The sequence below is a fragment of the Merops nubicus genome, unplaced genomic scaffold, assembly GCF_000691845.1.
Source record: "Merops nubicus isolate BGI_N331 unplaced genomic scaffold, ASM69184v1 scaffold2492, whole genome shotgun sequence".
NCBI classification, from domain to species: Eukaryota; Metazoa; Chordata; class Aves; order Coraciiformes; family Meropidae; genus Merops; species Merops nubicus.
In genome coordinates, this window is record NW_008592659.1 from 5,550 (window position 1) to 24,166 (window position 18,617).

The 18,617-nt window shown below is 37.8% G+C and overlaps 1 protein-coding gene across 1 annotated transcript in view; it reads left to right on the forward strand.

Annotated features, from left to right (window-relative positions):
- The window catches only part of UBE4B (ubiquitination factor E4B), a gene marked incomplete at its 5' end in the record, with an annotated part of 32,533 nt that overhangs the window by 313 nt on the left and 13,603 nt on the right, over positions 1–18,617 (forward strand). Inside the window, 13 exons of the mRNA XM_008935200.1 lie at positions 3,232–3,367; positions 3,911–3,998; positions 5,967–6,111; positions 6,965–7,193; positions 7,675–8,085; positions 8,947–9,060; positions 11,958–12,099; positions 12,599–12,699; positions 13,896–14,010; positions 15,900–15,983; positions 17,548–17,604; positions 17,955–18,071; positions 18,209–18,307. Of these exons, the coding sequence (XP_008933448.1) occupies positions 3,232–3,367; positions 3,911–3,998; positions 5,967–6,111; positions 6,965–7,193; positions 7,675–8,085; positions 8,947–9,060; positions 11,958–12,099; positions 12,599–12,699; positions 13,896–14,010; positions 15,900–15,983; positions 17,548–17,604; positions 17,955–18,071; positions 18,209–18,307 (1,838 nt within the window). The remainder of the gene's footprint in view (positions 1–3,231; positions 3,368–3,910; positions 3,999–5,966; positions 6,112–6,964; positions 7,194–7,674; positions 8,086–8,946; positions 9,061–11,957; positions 12,100–12,598; positions 12,700–13,895; positions 14,011–15,899; positions 15,984–17,547; positions 17,605–17,954; positions 18,072–18,208; positions 18,308–18,617) is intronic.

Here is an 18,617-nt window from a genome sequence, read left to right on the forward strand (position 1 = left end):
GAACTTTCAGAAAGAAACATTCTAAAATGGTGAAAGTACTTTTTGTTTTCATTTTCCAAATAATAACTGGTTAGATGCAGTTGTTTTCTAGATACGGGTAAGCTAATGACAGTAAAAATGTGGGTTATCAAAGCCTGAAGTTTGTAATAGAGTTTACTGGGGCAGAACAGAAAGACAGTTTGTCAAGGAGATGGGGAAAAAACTCTTCAGTCTTGCAACATAGTTTTTATTGATTAGTTCCTAGGTACATTTTAGCAATCAGTCCCAAGTTCGTTTCTGATCTGTAATTACTAGTGTGGGGCACAAATAAAAATAGTAGGCTTTGACTGTGCATTGTCAGTGTAAGAGGAAAGTTTTTGCTTTCTCCTTTGTATTACTTGGGCGGTTTCACTATTTACTGGAGTGAGTACAAGATATTTTACAAATGGTGTTTATTAGAAGAAAGGATATAATGCCTGATCTCTTAAAATCAGACAAATGTAGAAAGCATGGATAGCTAGGAGGGTTACTGTGTAGAGAGATGAAGACAATATTCTTATACATAAAACCGCTTTTGACTTAAAAAAGCATAAATAATAATTCTGATTTCAAGTTGGATATCTTGGCAATCAAAAGAAATTGTCAAGTTTTCCAATATTGTGATCTTTATCTGAAAACTTTTGTTGTTTTGCCTGTTATGTTACTGAGCTAAGAGGTTCATAGGACCAATCTTAAAACAAATGTCAAGATTGTTTTAAACTTTTAGATATCATAGATTCATTGGGGTTGGAAAAGACCCTTAAGATCATCGAGTCCAACTCTTTGATATCTTATATGGAGGCATAGAAAACTGCATACAATGCTTGAGGTGATTTTTAACAATTTGATAGAAATAGTAGTTTTTCCAGTGGCCTTTGACAGTCATGAAGAATTTTCTTCATCTGTTTACCTATTTGCTTCCTGAATTTTTATGGTTTTCCCTTTGGCAAGTACAGTAATTTACAAGCTTAAATATTGTAACTTAATTACAGTGCTGTTCTGAAATACCTAGAAGTGACTCCTTCCTGCTTATTTTGTTGTCTTGTACCCTAAGGAGGACAGAGAAAAGCTATCAAAAGCATTTCCTGAGAAAAACTCATTGCAGATGGAATTTAACACTGTGTATTGTCCTCACGATTATAGACAGCAACCCAGAAGCAAAGGTGACTCTTTTTTTTCTTAAGAACAGTGCAGAAGTCACTTACTGTGTGTTCACTCAGCCTGTGGCTATGTGAGTATTTTACACCCTCTTAGGCTAGAAGGAGTATTTCTCACTGCCTCTCCCTTAGCAACTGTGTGGTGAGGTGGCTCACAGATTTAATCCAGGTGCAAGTGAAACCAGGAAAATAAAATGTTAGTTTTCAGATAGATGAGGTCTTGACCCATTGTAATGCACAACTGTGTAAACAATGTCAGCAGAACAGGAGGTGTGAAAACATGTACCTGAAGGCAGAAATGTTTGTGTACGGGCAGACGGGTTTGTCATGGCTTGAAGTGGTCAGTTGGCCAAGACCTTAGATGAAGTCTTAAAACAGAAGGTCTACAGTGGACAGTGCCTAATTATCCAGAATGGATTGTTTGATGGTCAGAAACAGAAGTTACCTGGTCAGTATAGTGTTTGCTTCTTACAGTGCCATTCATTGCAGGAGTTTAATAATGCATGACTTCTTCACACCAGGGTAGGAGATATGGGGCAAAGATCAGGCTGCAGCCCTGAGGTTACTAACCCAAGCATAGCAGCTTTGAAGAAAAGAGTAAATTTTCATTTAGCAATGTTGTGATACGTGGAAATTCCATACGTATTCTGTGTTATCTTTCTATACCTGAGATTGCTTTTACATGTTAGTCATAGAACATAGGTCTTTGGGCAATCTGCTTGTTAAATTCCTTTCCGAATACCAGTGCAGATTACTTTTATCTCATATGTCTTTTCCACTTTTTGTTTGAAGACCTGAGTGTTTCAAGACCTAGAAAAGCTTTGGGAAGGGTGCTCAAAACCTGTTTGTGCCCAAGACTGTAATGCTAATTTGTTCTGTTTTGCTGCCCCTGCTGTTAACTTCAGACTGTGGCTGCCACAAGCACAGGACACACTTGCACTTTCCACTAGTATCACGAAACACAGCCAGTGCTGGAATTTAAAAATAGGTTGTCAATCTGGTTTTACACTTCTCACCTGGAATGTAATACTCTCTGGGAAATGTTCTGTAAACTTCAGGCAAAAGAACCCAAAGGAGTGAAATTCCCTGCTTTCTTTTTTAAGCAGGTAGATAAACAATGCCTTTTTTATTGCTCTTTCAAGGGCTTTGTTTACTGACACCAAATACCTGTAATTGATAGAACTACAATTACAGCTTGCAATTATTGCTACTTTATTAGAAATCATGACTTCAAACAGTGTCAGTATGCACAAAGTTTAGGGATAAACTACGCAACAGTCTCTTTTAGATGTTTGCAGAACTCCTTCAGCTTCCATTGTTACTGAATACAAAGCTCTTCCTGGATTATTTGGAAATATGTCTATAACTTTCCTCCTACCATGCTAGTATCTAACACTTCTCAACACTTGCCTCATTGCAAAGTGAATCCATCTGTGCATATCCTGATGCCCATCAGCCGTGACCCAAAGCCATTATATTGATCTCCATTTGCTGGTGTTGCACTTAGTGCATGTTGTTTGGACTCCTTGAATGCTTATTTTATTTTTGTGGAGAAGGAAGAGAACTGACAATTTCCCAGTAAGTTGTGGGAGGTTTTGGGGGAGGACTATCAGAACTCAGATTAGTTTTGTCCTGTATCCTCAACCAAGTTAACTCTATTGTAATGACCCAGGGTGAAGTCCTATCCTGATGGGAAAGATTTCAGAGGGGCTTTGACAAAGTCTTATAATTATGAGATCAGTTTGCTGGTGTGTGTTATGGTTTTTTGTTTAGTTTGTTTTTTTCTAATTGGAGTGAATCTCTGAACACTTCATGGATGCAAAATCAGTTTTGTTCTCTGTCTTGTAATGCAGGTAAGCATTCCTGTATTGCTGCTGCAAGGGAAGGTAGAAAATGTGGTTGTGTGTAGTCAAATGTGAATATTACTAACATTTATTTTCTAATGTGCTTGTAAGAATACTTAAGAAGAGGACTGGAAAATAGTAGTTCCATCCAAGTAAGTGTGTAGTGCCTTCTCATCTCTGCAGTGGTAATCTTGGTGCTGCCTTTTCTCTAGGAGTAGCCCACCGAAGCCAGAGCAGCGAAGGAGTGAGTTCCCTCAGCAGTTCTCCATCCAACAGCCTTGAAACACAATCTCAGTCTCTCTCTCGGTCTCAGAGCATGGATATTGATAGTGTCTCCTGTGAGAAAAGGTAAAAAATGCAGCCTGTATAAGCCAGCAAGTACTGCATAGTGCTGATCATCAAAACCACTTACACAGGAAAACATTCTGCCATTTCTCACTTCCAGCTGTGTGAATGCAATACAATGTAATGCTTAAAAATGGCACTCTGTTTAGACCACTGTAATGCTTTTCCTAGTCTGGTTTTAGTGGGAATTACTGACCTAAAGTGATAAAAGACAAAGCATCATTTTAGCCCTTAAATGATGAGCATATCTCGTGGGGATAATTCAGCTACTCTATTTAGAAAAGAAAAGGTGGTGTGATGTGATAGCTGTGTAGTTTTTGCTTGCTGAAGAAATTTAGACTTGTGTTTCTTGATTTTAAAATAAATGTAATATGAGAAACACTTATCAGCTAGTGATTTTAATTGCTGTTTGTGCATATGGTTGTTCCTATTGCATTGTTTTTTCTCTAGTGCTTGCACTTAAGGTTATGCTCCTTCAGTCAGCACCTTACAGAGGAGACTCTGACTTTCTACAAGTTAATGGGCTTTTCTTATTTCCACTTGCAGCATGTCCCAGGTAGATGTGGATTCAGGCATTGAAAACATGGAGGTGGATGAGAATGATCGCAGAGAGAAAAGGAGTCTGACAGATAAGGTTAGTCTGGTGGATGTTGGCTGGAGGGAGGAGTGGTGCAGAGTTCTAGCTTGCAGTGAGTTCAGTTGTCTCCATATTTTGAATATGTACCTTCAAGAACATGGAACTAACCCTCAGATAGCATCTGTGACCAATTTCTTCACTGCATTTCCCCATTAAACTTTGTGGAAAGGAAAAAATGTCCAAGCTTTAAATATCAAAACTGTATTTTGATTATCTCAAATGATTTTATGAATATTTGGAAAATATGAAGAAAATTACTTTGTTATATCCTACAAAAGTGACCTATTCATACCCAGATTTTTTTTTTTTTATATGCAGTAGGCCTGAAGAAATACTTGAGACCTGAAATGGTTTTCTTTGTCATTTAATTTTAAGGCCCATGTGAAATAAAGCCATAAAGAAATGGGACATCAGTGTAGTGGAGAGAAGTTTCTACAACAATTCTTGCAGTGCTCATTAGATGTCTTTGTTTATTCCTGCACTGTCAGTAATAAGGTCAGTTGGTAAAAGCCTGGCTTAAAGCCATGTAGCAATAACCCTGCTGCAGAATCCTTTCCACTCAATTCCAGGCTGCAAATCAGGCAGTTGGACAGCTTGCATTGTGCTACTATGAAATAAATAGCTTGGAATCAAGGACAATCTTGAAGTGGGGGGTGGAGGGCCAGGGAGTGCTGGAATATAAAGTAAAGCTCTGCAAGCTCAGTTCAATTCCTCTTACTCATTTGAACATGGCAAAAGTTAAGTGGATAGGAGACAGCACAGTTCTCATTTCTGGACAAAACATTTTCTTGTGTGGCTATCTGCATTGGACATGAAGTCAGTGATGAAGCCCTCTTTTCTGAAATGGGCAAGAGGTAGAAAGAAGTACTAGAAACCAATCAAATACTAGTAGAGTGATCAAGTCAATAAAAATGTATTGACATGGCAAAATTTATGGTTTATCAATGGTTTGAGGACAAGCTTTTGAAAAGGGTGTTTTTAGTGGGAACCTTGTTTTTTTCAGTCTGCATTTTGTTCTTCCTCACTGACTTTTTCTAAAATAGTATTACTGTCTCAAAAAGTATATCAAGCAGTGTAATGTTCACTTCTATTAGTCAAATATCAGATTAATTTTTTGTGTCTGTTAAATGTAACTGTTGCAGGAAAATAGCCCTGAAACAAAAACCTTTCCATCTTTGGAACTCTATGCAGTAGATTATCTGTGTTTATGCTGCTTTTACAGTGTTGGTAGAAGAGTGTAGGGGAGTAGAGAGTTAAGTTGCTGGCTTGTCATGTATGTTTTGAAAATGTTTTTAAATGCTACCTCCCCTCACATTGCAGGGTTAATTACTTCAGTTTTATTTCTGTATTCCGCCATTTATTTTCAGGTGCACCCTCAAAGCTGCCTTAGGATGCAAGAATCCTCCCATTGAACCTGTGCTAGCCACTGTATATGATAGCATTCTTTTTAGAGCAATTAGTTTTTCATTTTTCTTTTTTGAGCAGTTTGTGATGTTTGTTTTTTGGAAGAAAGACAAATTCTTGAGTCTTGTCCTGTCCTGACTTTATTCAAGTGAAAGATTACTTTATCTTGGCAAAGATTTGAAAGCAGGAAAGATTTGGGGAAGCCTCCACTTTCACAAGAAACTCTTAAAATATCTATGCATAATGAAAATTTGAATCTCCAATTAGTTCCTTAAAACAGACATTGTGGTTCAATTTCCCTTCTTGGCATACTGGTTTTGAATGTGTTTTGGGAATTTGCTTTCTCCTGGATTTGCATATTTCTGCTACATCTTTTCTGCATCTCTTTTGTTTTTTTGACAAATACCTCTATGTCCTTCAGAAGTGTATGAAGTCTGTCATTAAGAGTTAGTCTGAAGCTGGTTAAAGAAAAGCTGCATCTGATTGTGACTTGACAAATATAATTACAAATAAGTTGCTTTTTTTTTTTTTTTTTTTTTCCTAATCCACTCTCCAACCAAGGAACCTCTGTCTGGGTCTGAAGTGTCTGAGGAGCAAGCTTTACAGCTGGTCTGTAAGATCTTCAGAGTCTCTTGGAAGGACCGAGACAGAGATGTCATCTTCCTGAATTCACTCTCTGCCCAGTTTAAGCAGAACCCAAAGGAAGGTCGGTACCTGAACTGTTATTGTTGTTAGGGATTGTTTTAGTTGAGTGCCATGTTCCTTTATTTTTAGCTTTTTCTCTCTTTACTGCAATGCCAGAGCCATGTACTTGTGGTCTTTGCTCAATTTCAGTGTCTGTCTCAGCAGATGTAGCAGGAAATGGAATCCCCAAAAAGGAATATGTGAGCTATTGGTCATAGCTCCTGTTTTACTCCATTGCTGTGTTCTTGCTGGGTGTGTTTTTATGTTGTTAATGCTTACTGGTGTGCTGATACTGCAGTGTTGCTGGGAATTTTCTTGTTTCACAGATCTTTTACTGAATCAATGGGTTGTCTTGCACCATAATAGACATTTGGCAGTTAATTTGATAAGCTAAGAATTCTTGAGTATTTTATATAACAAGTTATATTTTATATGTCAGCTGTAAGATATGACTAAATTCAAAATAGTTATTTTATGTGTGGGCATAGGTGGTGTGTGTGTGTGTGTGTGTGTGTATATTTTCTTCCTTTTTTATGGCACAACTTGCCCAACTCAGAAGCTGGGTGCAAAAATGAGAGGGACAGATACGTCAACTTTAATATTAATCAACAGTTATGATATTAGGTCATCTATGATTTTTTTGTACTTTCCACAAAAGTTATATTTTCATGTAGCTATGATTCCAGAACCTAGTTAATGCAGACAGAGAGATGATAAATGTGTCAGCCTATTGCTATTGCCAAAAGCAGCACTTAATTCACAGGAGTAAAGCACTGTCCTCCTTAGCTGAAATCTCTGGTAATGTTTGTGTCTCTGACTAGTGTGTAGATGAAGGCAGTAGGTGAGGTCACTAACTCTTCTTTTCTTATTACCAGTGTTTTCAGATTTTAAGGACTTGATTGGCCAGATTTTGATGGAAGTGCTGATGATGTCCACCCAGTCAAGAGATGAAAACCCCTTTGCTAGCCTGACAGCTACATCACAACCGATTGCTGCAGCTGCCCGGTCTCCTGACAGAAGCCTGATTTTAAACATGGGCTCTAACCCAGGAAGCAGCCCCATGTTCTGTAACGTGGGCTCCTTTGGTTCCAGTTCATTATCCAGGTGACTTCTGATTATAACTGAATACTGATTTCCCTTGACTATTGATTGGTAGACTAAAAGAGAGAGAAGGGCATAGAAATGTGCCAAGAACAATAGACAGGCTAGATTTTTTCAAATTCTTTGCTCTTTTCCCTGTGAATGTCCCTGCATTTCACCATTTTTCATGGTATTGCCGTGGCTGGAAGTATATTTGATAGGTTAAAGCCATGTAGTTGGTTCCTTCTGAGAAATATCCCTAACTTCCATCAGTGAAGGCCATGACATAAGTTAAAAGTGTGTAGATTGTGACAGTTTTATTCAACTTATTATTCAACTTGTCTTAGTAAAAAGGAGTAATGTTTGTAAGCTGCAGAACTATTGCTGAAAGGTCATCAAGAAGAGCAAGAGCTTCTCTTGCTCATTTAATCTTTTTCACCCCTTTTTCTGCATATCCTAAATCATTGCTTTTTTTTTTTTTCTTTTTCCCATGTAACTGGTTTAGTCTCTATGGGACTAGTCCAGCTCCTACTACCAATTTCACAAGCTATGTACCAATGACTGGTTCATCTCTTACCCCACCAGCCAGTTCAGTTGCCACTACATCTGTGCCTTCCATTACTGTCAGCTCTCACCTCACAGCAACGAGCCCTTCTTGGACACAGCCTTCCTCCCCGAGGTACCGGCCATACACTGTTGCCCATTCTGGAGGTTTTTCAGCTTCTTCCATCCCACGTTCCTTGAACATTTCCATCCCATCTAGTTCGCCAAGTCCTCCAGCCATGGCTGCTAGCCCTCCAGCCATGCCTGTCATCACATCCAGACAGAGACCCACAACAATGGGTCCACCTTTGTTTACTGCTTCACCCAGTGCCTTGCGCAGGCGTTCTTCTTTACAGAACAGGATTCCTTCTAGGTATTTCACAAGAGCAAAAGAGTGTGTTGAGTGTGTGCCGTGCAGGGTGTGGCATAATGGTGCAGTTTGGAATAACTCAAGTTTGTGCTGAGTTCACCCTACTTAACCTGAGTTGGTTTCTGTGTTTTGGTTTGTGCTAATATATTGCCTTCCTAACAAGCTAACTTTGCCAAAATGTTAAACCTACTGCTGTGAACATTTGAAGTGTCATGTAATTACTTTGAAGTTAACAATATTGGTTTAATTTCCTCCTCTTCTTACTTCCATTCCAGTTAAACTATTCTCTTTCTGTTCAGTTGCCACTGCTGGGTAGTAAACCAGACAGACTGCCTGCTTTGAAATCAGTTTTCTCAGCAGAGCTTTAGTTGATTTGTTGAAAGTTACTTGCTGGACCATGTCAGATTTCATTCTCTAGTGCATAGATTTAAATTAGAGATTAGCTGATTTCAGTATGCCAGGCCGAGCACTACTACATTGTCTCTCTTGGCTGCTCCTGGAATCCCAGTCCCTGCAGGAGGGAGAAATGAGCATGCAAGCTTTCGAGACTACTGCTTTAAAGTTCAGTAGCTTAGAATTGTAATACTTATTGTTCAGTCATGTCTAAACATTCACACTTAAGCCATAATTTTTATTAGGTCTCAAATTCTTAAATATTTGTTTTTTGAACCTGTGGTGTTTTGATATGCAAATAACTTGTAGCAGTGTAACAGAGCATGTTAGTATAGTCTTGGGGTTACTAACATGGAGCTACCTGTTGTCTGCATGTTTCAAGATGATTTCTGGCAGACTTACAAAGCTACCATTTCCTTTTTCTTTGGGCTTAAACAAATCTGATGGCCTTTTTCATTTTTGTTGTGGTAGTACATACGACAGCCCTTTCTCCCTCCTCCTCCTTGCTGTTTCTGATGTGTCTGAGGACAGTAGTGATGAAGAAAATGAAGAAGATGATTTTTCTTGTGTCCAGTTTGGGTCCAGGTATTGGAGAAAGAGAACGTAACCTGCATGTTTGGTTCCTTAGGAGCTAACAGTCTGTGTAGTGTCAAGTTTTCTTCAGAGTAACTTGGGAAATGGCTAAAGCCAAGGAGATGACTTGGATGGGTGTATAAACATGCACAATGAATGCCAGTTAGTCAGCTCTTTTGGAGGGGATGACTAAGATAAAATGCTAATCATACTGCTTCTTAGGTTTAATGAGGATGGTTTCTGAAATGATGTTTGAGTGGAACTCCCCAGTGACTCTATGAGTAGAAGGAATATTATGCACCCATACCTGTAATTTTAAAACCAGTGGTACATCATGTGCACATTTTCCTATGAAAAACTGGAAAATGAGGATAAAGGTTAACATGTAGAAAAAGATAGAGTGACAAATAGCCTGCAGTTGTGTATACATTCAAGCAGTATGACTGTTGAAAATTCATTGCTGCTTGACAGCTGAGGATTGCTCCTCTAACCTGTAAAGACAATACACCTGGATGTTTAAACTGGCCCTTTGACGTGGTGAATAGTAGAGGCTGCTGGAATAGAAGATACTTCTGGAGTCTTACAAGTATCCTGTACATTTTCTATGAGTGTTCAGAGCCCTTATTATGACTGATAGTAATTCTGAGGTGGCCTCTGGCTGGCCATGTAGCCTAACAGAGCCACTTAGAATTTACAAATGCGTAAGGGAAGCAAGATGAGAGTTTTAAATACTCTATGTATGTTGAACAGCTAAGAGGAAAAGAGTTCCTCCAAGACTTCCAGTTCCCTTTGGAGTAGTTAGAGCAAAAATTGGGGGAAATCTAATTGCTTGAGCCTTCTAAAGCTAAGCTAGTTCAAGCCTTTAGGAAGCATCTTGTCATGTCAGGGAGTGCCCAAAAAGACTCGGTATGAAGTGATTATTTTCCCCCAGTAGCTTTTCTGTCTGTGATTGTTCCTGTGGTTTCTTGGGATGCTACTGCTGAAGTCAAGACTGTTAATTAGAAGACCATCCAATAGAATCTCCTTTTCTCCTTTTCTCCATTCTAGATACCTGTCAGGGGAGTGAACTTGATGATACAATTTTTAGGGATTTTTCTGTGAGTGAAATTTAGGATTGTTTTTCCCCCACTGTTTTGTTTGATTTTTATTCTGTTGGCCATTTAATCCAAATGTTGGATGGAGTTGCAAAGCCTTTGCTGAGGATTTCTGAGGCTGCTCTGCTTCTGCAGTCCTAGTTTGTATAATATGTCCTGGCATTCTGCAGACAGCAGTAAGATGTTAGTTAAATTATAAACATAGTGAATGTACAATTATGCAACAACTTGCATTTGGAAAATACCAAGGCATTCAGTGTGTGTATGATGGATGTATGAGCTTTGGATTAGAATAATTTCAGTTACTGCTGCAGTGAAATCATTAACAGAATGACTAACCATAGAAGTAGTAGGGTTTTTTTAAATATAAATTGATGTTATTAGAAGGGTAATTTTTAAGCTGAATGTGAGGAGTCAAGAGGTTGAAAAGAGAGATTTTAGCAGAGAAAATGTGTGTAGATTTCATGGTTACCGAGTACTATTTTAATAGAGCTACATTTTACATGGATTAGTTTTGAGTAACTGAAAGCTAATTCTCTCTGCCAAGAGGGATTGCTGCTCTTAGAAGTTAAGTTTCTTAACATGCTGAGCTACCAGATGCTTAGCAATAAGAACCTTTCCCTGATTTATTGGTTGGACTGTAAAGCTTGCACAGCAGATTTGTGCAGCTCAATTATTAAAATGTAAAGTATTTTACAGTTTGTAGTTTTAAACATGGTTTTAAAAAGCTGTATTTAAGGAAGCAAATACTCTTTTTCTCCACTTTAAGATCTGAGCCTTATAAACTGATCTTCATTTAAGTCCACCCTGACTGCATACAGACTTTTCTTTGGGGAATGGGAGTAGAACATCCATGTAATTGCTGTATCTTAAATTCCATTTACATAAAGTGAATGTTCTGTAAAATGAGGACTTAGCTTTTAATTAGCATTGCCAAGCTGTTGTGTAAGAGTTCTGTTGAAATAAGTCTGAGATTGAGAGTCTTGAGTTCTGTTCTCACTTCTTGGATTTCATTTTTCTCGATTCAAGTATGGTTTTATTTTTGTGGATTTAGTGTGGGTTTACAATATTGGTATTTTCTTTTCTCCCTCTCCCCTGGAGGCTGTACTACTTAATGCAATAGCATATTTTACTGCAAGGAAGTTGAAATTAACTGAGTTGAAATTGGTTGATCTTTAATGTGGGAATTTTTAAAAGTTACTTTGATGCATTGCCTTCTGTTTCATTTATTCTCCTTTCTTAGAGATTGGGAAATGGTTGGTTGTAGCCCTGCCTGCTACCTATGGTTTCTTCTCTTTAGTGGGAGGATCTTGCCTTCCCTGGGTTGGCTAGTGCTGGCAGAATTGGTGAAATTTCTGCCACTTTAAATGCAATACGCAGAGATTGTGCAGAAACTGAGGAGGCTGCATCGTGGTGTGGAAGTGTTGTGATGTCCTGAGCATCTGTCCGAACAGCTTTGATGTCATGTACAGCTTAATGGCTGTTCATTTTTGGTGTTGCCATGTGAGAACAAGATTTATTGATTCCCACTGAAGTCGTGCACCTTATTGCTGTCTTTCAGATACTTACTCATTTAATAAGACAGTTGATTCTTCAGTCATGCTACAGTACAGCTGAACTTTCAGAGCTGGGCAAGCTGTTGAATGGAGAGCTCTTCATAGATCACAGAAGTTATCTTAATTATTGAGCCATGTGTGATGGGATGGAGTCACCAGAAAATTGACAGAGGAAGTCAAGAGCTCTTGAGTTATTTGATTGTGCACAAGACAATAACTGTCTCTAATGCTTTGTTTCCTTTTTTGGTGTGTTTTAAAGTATGGGAGGCTCTGGCAGCTCAAGTGTTTCCGATTCCTGCAGTGACCACTTCACCATTGAAAACTGTAAGGAGACAGAGATGCTGAACTACCTCATTGAGTGTTTTGACAGAGTTGGAATAGAGGAGAGGAAAGCACCAAAGGTACATTTCAGATGGGTGAAGTTCTGTCAGTACCTGTCACAGACACTCCTTTTACTGTTTAGTGGGAAAAATTGGTAGAAAAGTGATAGCAGTAAGCTGGTGATAGTGCTTTGTTCACAGCTGTGCTGTAGAAACAGACTGATAGAATTTAGAAGGTCCTATATACATATGATGAATTAATGTTTTACATCTCTAAAACAAGCTGTCTTAGAAATTACCTTTCCCCTTTTGATCTACTGCTTTTTATCCAAGTTTATTCCTTGTAAAATGTACATTTCTGAAAGCAGCTCCCTGTCAGTGCTCTATACTCTGCTTTAAGCTTTTGCTTCTCAGGAGAAAACTTTTCAGGTTACATATAAAAGGTTTTTAACTGGAGTAGTGCTAATCTTAGTTTGTATATTACATTCATACTGCAGGAATAAAGAAATTTATTGTATCTCCTGTCTGTTCTGTCTCTGAACACTTCTAGTTTGTATTAAAATAAAATTCTTTTTATCAGATGTGTAGCCAGCCAACAGTTAGCCAGTTACTGAGCAACATCCGATCACAGTGCATTTCACACGCTGCTTTGGTGCTACAGGGATCCTTAACACAACCAAGGTAAACAGAGCTGATGTTAATCTTGGAAGTTGAACTGTTCTGGGATGAGATTTGTTTTTTTCTTTTGGGGATAAGATAAGAAAACTAAGATCAGTTATTGGAGCAGGATAGATGTATGTGCCAGAGGAGTAGTTCATTGCTTTACATTGGAGACTATTGCTCCCACTGATAATGTTGATGAAGACCAGTTTAAGTGTTTTTCTACTAGTGTTTGGGTAAAATAATCCAGGTTCATTTGAACAGTTTAAGTGGGGGATCTGAGTTAAACAAGATGTTTTTTTACCTTACCTCATGCATAAACTGTTTTACTTGCAGATTGTTGTGGCACTACTCCTGTGAAAGTCAGTAACCAGTAGAGCTGCATCTGAGAAACAGTCTTATCAAAATGTGTAGCAAAAACTGCTAAAGTGGCATAGCACTTGTTTACTTCAGAGAGTTTACCACAACAGATTTGGTAATGTAAATCTGTGTGTAGACATTCTACACTAAATCACAACTCTGAAATTTCCAGTACAGTAGTTTCAACAGCAGTTAACTAGCAGCCAGTTTAGTTGGAACTGTAAAAAGGTTTTTAAAATGGGATGTGACTTTTACTAAAATTTGCATAATTTTGTATTTGTGTTTCCAAACAATGCTACTATAGTCTTTAAAAGTGCACCAGTTATCCACTGTGCTCTCAGATAGTTTTGTCTTTATGTGAACCAATGTTGACATTAGAATAAATTTATATATGTAAATAAGGGGGAAAAGAAGATACTTTTTTTCAAAAATCCTAAGGAGCAGTAAAAGTAATGACTGTTAATTCAGAAAAGACTAATGTTACGTGTTTTAGTGTGGAAAAGCAAACTTCAAAAAACGTTGTTCCCACTAGTTGAACTTAACAAAGGTCTTTTTCATTAAAGAGGAGTAGAAGGGAGAACCTATTACTACCCAGAAGCTGTTATTTCCTCCCAGCCTCATTAAGCTAAAGTGTGATGTTGGCAGCAGCATCTGTTTCAGAATAACCTTTCCACAAGTAACTTGAGGAGACAAGTTTAGTTACTTTTGAAAGGAGTAGGAGTGTCTACATGTTCATAATCTGCTTTCTGGCACATCCTTAGATGCAATTACTCTGATGTTTTTGCAAATAGTACTACAAATACTACTGTGAATAATCAGTAGTTTGGGATATTTTATTTTTTTATACACAAATAAAGGTCATTGCAGCAGCAGTCTTTGCTGGTACCATATATGCTGTGTAGGAATCTCCCATTTGGCTTCATCCAGGAACTGGTGAGAACCACTTATCAGGATGAAGAGGTGTTCAAACAGGTAAGGCATGAGTAAAAGGAATAAAGAATCACATCATATGGTTCTGTTACTTGCAGTATCCAAGAGAGTGGATTTCCAGAGGTTACTTCTGCATCTAACAGTTCTATACCTGTTTCTCCAGGGGCTAGCAACCTGTTAAGCAGTAGGAGTTTGTTTTTTGTTTGTTTTTAACTCATTGAACATTTTGTATAAAAAGACTGACTTTAGTTATTTGCTGGCTCTAAATATTTAAACTGCATTTGCTAATAGCACACATTTGTGTAGTGTTAACGTGAGCTACTTGGAATATGCAGGCATATATTATGGGATTGATCTTGGATTTTCAACTTTTTCTGCTTCTGTACAAAATATCTTAAAAATGTATGTGTAAGACAGCAATCTTCTGTAATCATACTCAGAAAGATTGTTTTTTCTGTCTTGCAATCTTCACCCTTCTTTGCAACTTTAATATTTTACATTCAAGGTGCTAAGAGCAGTTTACAAAACTTGGTCCATTAAGTTTTCATATTTTAGAGGTGACTGAGAAACATTAGATGGTTTATTAACCAAGTAGATCACCGAGATGACTAAAAAATGGGAACTAGTGGGTCTACTAATTAAGACACAAAACTAACATACTTCTTGTAGCCCATATAATGTTAAAGCAGATCAGTAAGGTATTTGTCTCTAATTAGTGCTCCTGTAGTATTATGTGACTTAGCTCTACTGGAGCTTTCAGAATGGCATTTGATCCTTCCAATTTTGAAAAAAAAAATGATATTAACTAATTTTTGTGTAGTACAAGTATCTTTTAATACTTTATAGCTCTGTCTGGACACCTTTTAAAATGTACTTGAAAGTACATTGAAAACTGTCAAAAAGTGGTTATGGGAAGTGTTAAAGGTCAGTTACCCTGGAGAAGAGAACTGTTCCCCTAGCTGAAGCTGACAACCACCTATTTATAGTCCTTTTCTGTTATATGATTTAATAATATTTTTATCTCTTCTTAGTAGCAATACAATAGAGTTTAATATTCAGTGTGACCTCTTGCTGTTATTGTTATATATATAAATATAGGAATTTATGTTGTGAGGGTGTAGTTGTCAGAGCTGTGTGATTGGGACTTTTAATGTGGTATAATTAGTTTTGTTTAATAAGTTCCTGTCACGTCATTTCCTCTTTCATAACAATCCTAGACTGCTGCTTATTACATTTACTCTTACCACAGTCACAATTTACCAGCACAAAATCAACTTACATGATGTGCAAAATTAAAACTACATTATTACCCCAAGTGTACAGGCAAATAAGTTATTGCCCATTTGGGCAATCGGGCTGTTGGAGACTTCTGCAGAACTGAGGTTCTCGTTTGTGTGTGTGATACACCTGCTTGCACACGTGCATGTGGGATCCACAGTGACCCTGTATGAAATGTGTATGTGCTTTCCCTCCCACACACAGAAGTTGATGGAACACCACCTGATTTTTGTCAGTGTGCTGACATGACTGTTTGTCAGCTTCAGCTTGTATCTGTTGGCTTGGGGTCCAAATCTAGATGTACATATCTCTGGGGTTTTTTTTTTGGTTCACAAAGCACATGCTTGGAAACAAGTTAGAATGTGATCTGGAAAAAATTAAAAGTGCTTGGAAAGAAGTATTTGTGGATAAGTAGTTATGCCCAGGCATCGAGTCAATACATCACACTGGATTGAGCAAGGTACTTTCTAGCTTTGAGTAACTTCTTAAGTATTCAGGCTTAACAGGTGCAAATGTAAAGAGGAGTTCTCAGTTTTTCACTTGTGTAACTTGCAGTAGATGAAGAATGCACAGACATTTCATGCTGCGTGCAGCAATAGTCTCACTTGGTTGCTTCCTGTTCTTGAATAAAGTGATCTGCTTTGTCTTTACAGATCTTTATTCCCATCTTACAAGGCCTGGCTGTAGCTTCCAAAGAGTGCTCCCTTGATAGTGACAATTTTAAATACCCCCTTATGGTAAGGACTGTTCCTTTCTAGAAGCATTTTCTTTCTGATTGCTGATGACTTACACAAATTCTATATAAGAGAACATACTTCAGCGGATTTCTTTTGGTTACTGTTAAACTCTGCTGGAAGCTTAACGTGGTGTGAGATGTGTAAAAGATCATTAAAAATCTAGTAGAGTCTGAGGCCAAGAATATGTTAAGCTTAACATACAGTGTTTGTATAGTGGGATTTCAAATGGCTATCAGTGTTGCTTTCTATAAGATTAATCAAATGCGTGGATTTCATCGTGCATACTAGTTAGAATGCTGTGGACAGTTATAAAATCCTGCTAAGCCCCTCCCAGTTTGTCTGGAAAATAAGGCCCAATGTCCATACCAGTGTTTGTTTGACTCGGTTTCGTATGTGGGAAACTAAAATCTATTGAATTGAGGACAAAATTATTTGAATTGGTGACTCAACAGTGTAGGAAAATGTCATAAAATTCCCTGACTGAGAAGTTGGGGGTTTTATTTTTAGAGTTTAAGTGCATATGTTGGTCCTGCTTCCCTCCTACTGCTTTTATTGGCAAAACAAAAGTCTTACGAAAAGCATGCTTGGCTGCAAAGGAGCAAGCTAAATTCTTGGCTTGTCAGCTGAGAATTAGCATTGTCAGCTAATACCTTCAGATTTTAGGTTCTTCAGTGCATGATGCCAAAAGAAAGGCTGCCGTGTCTCAGGTTTAATTTGTACTTCAGGAATTTAGCTGGACTTGGGTGCTGCAAATGGAATTGGATAAGCAAATCTGGTGCTCTTGCAATACTAACAATTTTTGCCAGCTTTGTGTTTTCCAGCTCTTCTGTTATTTTCCTCCAATTTAAATTGCAAACAGTTGCAAATATGGCTGTTGGCTACAAGTGAGGGCTACTTGAAAAGGATACTACATTTTAATCGTCTATACCTGGCACAGTGCACTAAAAGGATGCAGTAGTAGTTACTAGCTATAGTATAACTGAAGAATGAGAACATACAGTACAGGAGAAGCAGGAGAGGTGAAAGCCTACAGTATTTTTGTGTTTTCAGAATTGTTTGTTGTAACTGCTTTCTTTTTTCTGTGCTGCAGTTGAAAGTGAGTTAGAGATCTTGGATAGGATTCTTTGTTTCTGGCTTCTGTGTTCATCTGACATTTTTCCACTCTGATTCAAAAGACAAAGGCCTTGGTGTATGTATAGAACAATTGCTCTATTTATTATTGTTACTGACTTTTATGTGGCAGTTCAGAAGTCCAGCAAAGGCATTGTTATGTTCTGAACAAACAATTTGCACAGCTAATTTTTGAAATTAGTGCAAGAAATTATTATCCTGTGAGAGACATTAACTTTTTTGAGACAACTTGGAACAGATGTAAAAACTAAAATGGGAGTAGGGTGTGCTCTAGCTCTTTTTAGACCTCTTCACAATTGTAGATGAGTTTTCTCACTAATTAAAGGAAAAAGACTTGGCTTTTTCAGCAGTTTACTGTGTTAAGCTTGTTATTTGCAAACAGGTTACTTAGGCATTAAACACAGAAGTAATTTTTCCTGGGATTTCTCTATAGGCACTATGTGAACTTTGTGAAATCAAGTTTGGGAAAACGCACCCAATGTGCAGCTTGGTAAGTGTTCCCAGCCTGATTATTATTTTTTTTAAGTTAAAAGAGGCACATAACTAACTTCATTGGTATTGTATGATCCACACTGATAAGTGTTCTTCAGGATTCTAAACAGGGGCTGCTGTAGTGTCTCAAGCTAAACAGTAGTTTAAAGTGAACTGGTAAAAAGAGTACCATTCCCTGAGAATTTAGAAAAACTAGGACAAAAAAGACTAGCTTAGATTGATGAAATACTGAGATGTTTCCATTTAGTAATTGACATGACTGGGTGTGTGGCAAACACTGAAAGGGGACAGTGCAGATAAAGGAGTATCTGCAGCTTTGCTTAACTTGCTGTTTCTCCTGTTTTATAGGTTGTCTCTTTGCCCTTGTGGTTGCCTAAACCTTTAAGCACGGGTGCAGGAAGAGAGCTACAAAGACTCTCCTATCTTGGAGCCTTCTTCAGTCTCTCTGTCTTTGCTGAAGATGATGTAAGTGCTACAGAAGGCTGTTGATAGTAGCATGGTGGGGTTTATTTGGTTGATTTTTGGTTCGTGCATTGTTGTTGTTTTTTTTTCCCTTTCCCCAATACATTTGATATATTTGCCAATGTTCATTATACTTGCAGAACAAGGTAGTTGAAAAGTACTTCTCAGGGCCTGCCATCACTCTTGAAAACACCCGGGTTGTTAGCCAGTCTTTGCAACATTACCTGGAATTAGCAAGGGTAAGTGTTCTCATGTTTAAAAAAAAAAAAAAAAAAGTATTTTGGGTTTTTTTGTCTTGACACAGATGAAGAATATAATCTGAAAAAAAATCTAGCCTCTGGGTTACTCATGAATTATAGTTAAAGGATGAGTAAAAAATATAAATACTCTATTAGTAGTGTGTGTATTGCACTAGGCTTCTATATATAACTTTTCTGTAAGTAATGTCATAAGTAATAGATGCATGTGCAGTTGACAGTATGACCATAACAGAAGTTGTGGTTAGTTCTGTGCAATTTGTAGAGCATAAAAATATGGACCAACAGAAAG